A 6,000-nucleotide genomic window follows, 5' to 3' on the forward strand; every position below is an offset into this window, starting at 1 on the left:
CAACCCTGCTGCAGACCTGTTTAAAGTGTTTAAGAGCAAGGATGTCCCTTTGGGGACTAAGGAGCACCTGACCCAAGCCCTGGCATTTTTGATATATGCCTGTGAAAGTTGGACAATGAATAAGGGAGACATTTGAATTACAGTGTTGAGGCAGAATATTCAAAGTACCATGACTATCATATGAGCAAACAAAGCTGTCTTGGGGAAATGCAGCCAGAGTACTCCTTAAAAACAAAATAGCAAGATTTCATCTCAAGTACTTTGGCCAACTCACTTCAGCAGCCTCTAAGTCCCTTGTTCCATCTCTGGCATCAGCCGCCCCCACAGCTTCATGACTTCACTCCCATCTCCATGTTACACTAGCACCCCACCCCAATGGTGCACACACCACCCAGTTTTATCCAACATCCCTGCCAGCCCGAAACCCAAGCCCGCACAAACACACTGAGCTCACCATCCCTTTCCAGACAGATTTACCTTTGAATGAAGAGAAAAAGCCAAATTCCATTCTCCACTTAAAAAAAAAATCTACAAGAGTATATTGCTTAATACCACTTTGTCACATATACAAAATGTAAACCATCTTAACTTTGCAATTAAAATCACCTATAATGTTTTTAAAATTCTGAACTCAGACCCTTAGCCTTTTGTTTAAATACGAAGTCACAGACTCTCAAGCCTAGAAGGGTCATAAATAATGTAATCCATATGACCCCCTTTACACAGACAACCAACCGATCCTTGATTACAAGAATAAGTAAAATCCCATGGGATAAAAAAGATTTGAATAATATGAGGCTTCAAAAGTTGGTGACAGTTTTTAATTACAAGATGCAATTATTCCACGACCTATTTTTTTCTCTCTTCTTTTTAAAATCGTTTTGCTGGAGACTCTTATCACAACTCTTATTACAACTCTTATCACAATCCATACATCCATTGTGTCAAGCACATGTGTATAAATTATTATTTTGTCATGTCTTATACTGTCCGATGTCTCCTTTCACTCACTTTTCTGTTGTCCATCCCTCAGGGAGGGGGTTATATATAGATCCTTATGATGGGTTCCTCCTTCCCCTTACCTTCCTCTTATCACTACTCTCATTGTTGGTCCTGAGGGGTTCATCTGTCCTGGATTCCCTATGTTTCCAGTTCTTTTTGTGTGTGTGTGTGTGTTTCCAGTTCTTATCTGTACCAGTGTACATCCTCTGCTCTAGTCGGATTTGTAAGGCAGAATTGGCATCATTATAGTGTGGGTAAGGAAGCATTAAAGAACTAGAGGAAAGTTGTACATTTCATCATTGCTATACTGCACCCTGACTGGCTGGTCTCCTCGAGACCCTTCTGTAAGGGGATGTCAAGTTGCCTACAGATGGGCTTTGGGTCTCCACTCCGTGCTCCCCCTCATTCACATTGATATGATTTTTTGTTCTTTGATGCCTGATACCTGATCCATTGACACCTCATGATCACACGGGCTGGTGTGCTTCTTCTATGTGGGCTTTGTTGCTTCTAAGTTAGATGGCCGCTTGTTTACCTTCAAGCCTTTCAGACCCCAAACGCTGTATTTTTTGATGGCTGGGCACCATCAGCTTTCTTCACCTCCTTTGATTTTGCACCTATTTGTCTTCAGCAATCGTATCAGGAAGGTGAGCATTGTGGAATGCCAGTTTAACAGAACAAAGTGTTCTTGCATTGAGGGAGTACTTGAGTGGAGGCCCAGTGTCCATCTGCTACCTTCATACTCAACCTATAAATATATGCACCCATCACGATATATATATTTACATTTGTACATGCCTGTATTTAGACCTCTATAAATGCCCTTTGCCTCCTAGTTCATTCCTCTATTTCCTTTTGCTTTCCTCTTGTCCCACTATCATGCTCAGCCTTCATTTGGGTTTCACGAATTCCTCTGGGTTACAATGCCCTTGATCAAGCCCTACCAGGCCTCCTACACCCTCCTCACCATCGATTTTGGATCACTTGTTGTTCCCTTGTCCCTGGGGTTGTTAACACCAACTTCCTTTCCCCTGCCTCCCTCTCTCCCATGTCCCCCACAAACCATCAGTCCCGTTGTTTTCTCCTCCAGATTGTTTATCCCGCCTATTTTATCTAGATAGACCTGCAGAGATATGTACAAAAAACAAGACAGAGCAAAACAAAGAAAACAAAAAACGTGACAAAAAAAAGAGAAAAGCCTGTAAATAGTTCTAAGTCTGTTTGCTGACCTTTAGGACTGTTTTCCAGTCAAATCTGATAGGATGCCATGTCCTGGCCCTAAAGTCTATTTTTGGTATTCTCTTGGGACTTCCTTGCTCTGTTCTCCTTGTTCTGTTGCACGCCCTTAATGTTTTGCCTTGGTGTGTTGGGGTCAGATCGGGTACAATTTCCACACTGTGTCTCCAGTATTGTCCCCCATAGGGCTAAGGGTCAGTGAGGGACGTCATGTCTTGTAGTGGGGCCAGCCATATGGTCCACTCTGTGGATTGGCTGCTCTGAGCAGGGATATCATCCTCAAGGCTTGGTGGGCCAGGATGTGCTCTACTCCAATCCTCCTCCTTCATTTGCCCGTGTGCTCTGATCAGACATGTCCCTCTCCCTGAGCTGTAGCTTCAGTGCTGTTTTCTGAAGTAAATTCTTCTGGGGGGAGGGGGAACTGTCCACCTAGTTGAGACTGGGGCCGGCCCCTCAGACCTCTCTACTGGTTCCCTGCTTCATGCTGGTATGTTGCATTCACATCTTGGAGCATCGGGTTGAATTCACGAACTTTTCAAAGCCCCTTCCTTCCTAAGCAGCAGCAGCCATGTTAATGATGTTGTCAACATCAAGCTACACTTTTTCTCCTTTCAGATCACGCTTAACTTTCAGTTGTCATGAAAGGCAGAATTTTGAAAAATTCACAGTAACAGAATGAGTAAAACTGTAATGTAACTTGAAATTCGGTTGCAAATGTGTTTTTAATTAGTAAATGTTAACCATTAGGAGGCCCAGTAGTGTAGTGGTAACACACTGGGCTGCTAACTGCAAGGCCAGCAGTTTGAAAGCATCGGCCGCCCCTCAGGAGAGTGATGAGGCTTTCCCACTTCCATAAAGTTACTCTTGGAAAACCACGGGGGCAGTTCTACCTTGTCCTATAGCGCCCCCCTGAGTTGGAATGGACTCGATGGCAGTATTTGGTTAGGGTGAATAATTAATAGCTATTAACTCCAGTGGCCCCCAAGGCCCAAGAAAAGCACTATCCCAAGACAACTGGCTATATATAACAATTAAATGACAGTGCTCATTCAATATGTGCTGATACGTCCCTATGAAGGTTCACATATTCAAAAGAGTCCCTCACAGAGTCCCTATTCAAGCAATTAGATTCGATCACAGTGGGTTTATTTGCTAAAGGTGCCCTGGTTGGCAGAGTGGGTTAAGCATTGTGAATTACTGGTAAGGGGATTAAACTACTAACTGCAAGGTCGGCAGTGCAAACCCACCAGCTGCTCCTCAGAAGATGAGGCTGTCTGCTTCTGCAAAGATTGTTAACCCCCACGGTGTAGTTTACTGTGCTACATAGGTATAGGATGGTCACTAGGAGGCAATGGCAGTGGGTGTGTGGGTTTATTTTCTAGGCTGTCTTTACCTCCATTTCCTCGTTTAACCAACCCAATGGAGTAGGTATGATCATACCTGTTTTTCAGATGGATTAGCTGAGGCTGGAAGGGTTAGAAACTCCTCAAAGGTGAAAAGAGTAGTAAGTGGTTAGAGCTGAATTCCAACACAGGCAACTTGAAACGCAATGGCTTTATAAAACTTTTTTTAAAGCAACGATTGTCTATTTTTAAAAAAAATTAAGCTCTGAAATTAATTTTATGTTAAAAAAGCAAGATGCAAAGGGATTCTTTAAGAAAACATTGCTTCTGGAGGTCTTAAAATAGAAAAGAAAAAATTAATTAAAAATAAAGGAAATAGAAATTTTTCTCGCTGAAGGCCCATGGCAAACAGCTCAGTTTTCATTTCCTGTCATTTCTTGTATTTCCTCAAATTTGCTCTCTAACCCTCATGTTTCCTATCGTTTGAGAAGTTTATTTTCTCAAGTGCCTGGCGCTGGCTTGAATTTGCAAAGGTTAACAGCGACCTCCAGTGGGCATTTCTCAAAAATCCTTACTTTGATCTTCCTGCCAACAAAACTCAAGAGTGGGTTCTGATAGGACAGGGTAAAACTGTCCCAGAGGCTTTCCAAAGCTGCAAATCTTTACAGAAGAAGCCTCCACCTCATTCGAACCACCATCCTTGTACTTAGCAGTCAAGGGCTTAACCTCCTTGTCGCCAGGGCTCTCCTGCTAACAAAGTTTTCTCAGTAAAATATCGCAAACATTGCTATATAGTTTATATATGTGATGAAAAAAAATCGCTAATTTCAACCACCAGCAATAGGAAAGACTCCTTTGGCTCCCTAGCAGTTGATACAAAGACAGATATTTCAGTCCTCACTCCTGGCTTTGTCTAGCCTTCCTAACTCCAAAGTGTGGTCCCCAGAGCAGCAGCAGGATGAAATGCAGCCATTTGGGCAGCCCCAGACCGACAAAACCACATTCTGCGTTGTAGCAGGTGATGCATACACATGCTCGTTAAAGGTGGGCAGGCAACTTTCTATTTTTAGATCAATGTATCTAGAGACTTCGCTTATGATTTACCAAATCACTCATTACACTGGAAATGCCAAAATCCTCCCGTACCAGGATTCCACGCCTCTTAGTTGCATTAACAGTCCTCTTGGTGGGTCACAAGCACCTTATTTGCAGAAGCCCATGCAATCATTCTGTAAGCATTACAAGACCACGCTGAGGAAAGCCATACCAAAATGATCCATGTAACATGGACACATGTCCATCAACTGGTGAATGAATAAATGTGATATATGGTGGAATATTATTCAACAATACATGAAAGAAAATGATCTCAAAGGACCATATAACATATGGTTTCATTTACATGAACTTTCCAGAATGGGGAAAATATAATGATATTAACCAGATTAGTGGTTGCCTAAGGCTTAAGGTTCATATTCATAGCAACCTACAAGAACCAATTCACCATGAGTTGTGGATGTTTTGGTGGGGGGTTTTGATGGGGATGCTTAGGGGAATCGGGAAGTCAAAGATGCAGAAGCGAGCTCGCATTCCCAGATAATTCCAAACAATCCTGTTATTCACATCACAACTTGAATTCTCCAAACACACCTATCACCGTGGTAATCTGAAGCTCTGGCACAGCCACCACACCCCTGACAAGGCCGTCAGTCTTGACACGGGTCCGTTCCTCCTGCTTAGTGGAGCTATTCCTCCTCCAGACCAGTGGAAAACTGAAAACTCTCTTCCTCTCTGAGCCTTCCTCGAGCCGTTGGTGCCTCACCGAAATGATCTCCTTTGAACGTGCAGGTCTTCCTCCATTAGACTGTGGGCTTTCTGACGAACTGTGCCAACCGCAGGCTCTAATCCATGTGGATTAAGCAGTGGCCACTTGAGGTGAGAAAACAAAGTGTCCTCTAGGATTGAACAGCCCGGAAATTGGCTTAGGAGTCCGATTTCCCAAGTCGTCCCTCAAGGCTGGGCGCACCTCACTTCCTCCAGCACCCCCGACCCCACGCCAACCTCTATTGGGGACGCCGGAGCCTGGGCCTTGAGCTCTCTCGGGAGAATGAATGGGGACCTACCCGTGCGGGTAGCGGCTAACGGGCAGACCCGGCGAGAGTCCAGAGCTCCCCTGGCTCTGGGTAGCGGTCGGGGATTCCGTGGCCAAGACAGACCGGAGCTGCCCGACAGAGTGCAATTTACATACATACGCACAGAGAGACAGACAGACAGACGGACAGACCCAAAGACAACCAGGACTAGCCCTTCCCCAACCCACCCGCCACTTCTTCCTTACCAAGGAAAGACGGCCATCTTCCCAGTCACATGACCACCGATCGCGACTGCGGCCCCTGCCTCGAGTCCAGGCCCGGCCCCG

General features: G+C 44.6%; 1 protein-coding gene across 1 annotated transcript in view; it reads right to left on the reverse strand.

Annotated features, from left to right (window-relative positions):
- VPS35L (VPS35 endosomal protein sorting factor like) overlaps positions 1 to 5,983 on the reverse strand; it is a 121,981-nt gene extending 115,998 nt beyond the window's left edge. Inside the window, exon 1 of the mRNA XM_004706087.2 lies at positions 5,920 to 5,983. Coding sequence (XP_004706144.1) covers positions 5,920 to 5,936 — 17 coding nt within the window. The 5' untranslated portion in view covers positions 5,937 to 5,983. The remainder of the gene's footprint in view (positions 1 to 5,919) is intronic.
- Positions 5,984 to 6,000: the final 17 nt, after the last annotated feature.

This window comes from Echinops telfairi, unplaced genomic scaffold (assembly GCF_000313985.2).
Source record: "Echinops telfairi isolate 266 unplaced genomic scaffold, ASM31398v2 ScPeMD7_5;HRSCAF=22, whole genome shotgun sequence".
Classification (NCBI taxonomy): Eukaryota; Metazoa; Chordata; class Mammalia; order Afrosoricida; family Tenrecidae; genus Echinops; species Echinops telfairi.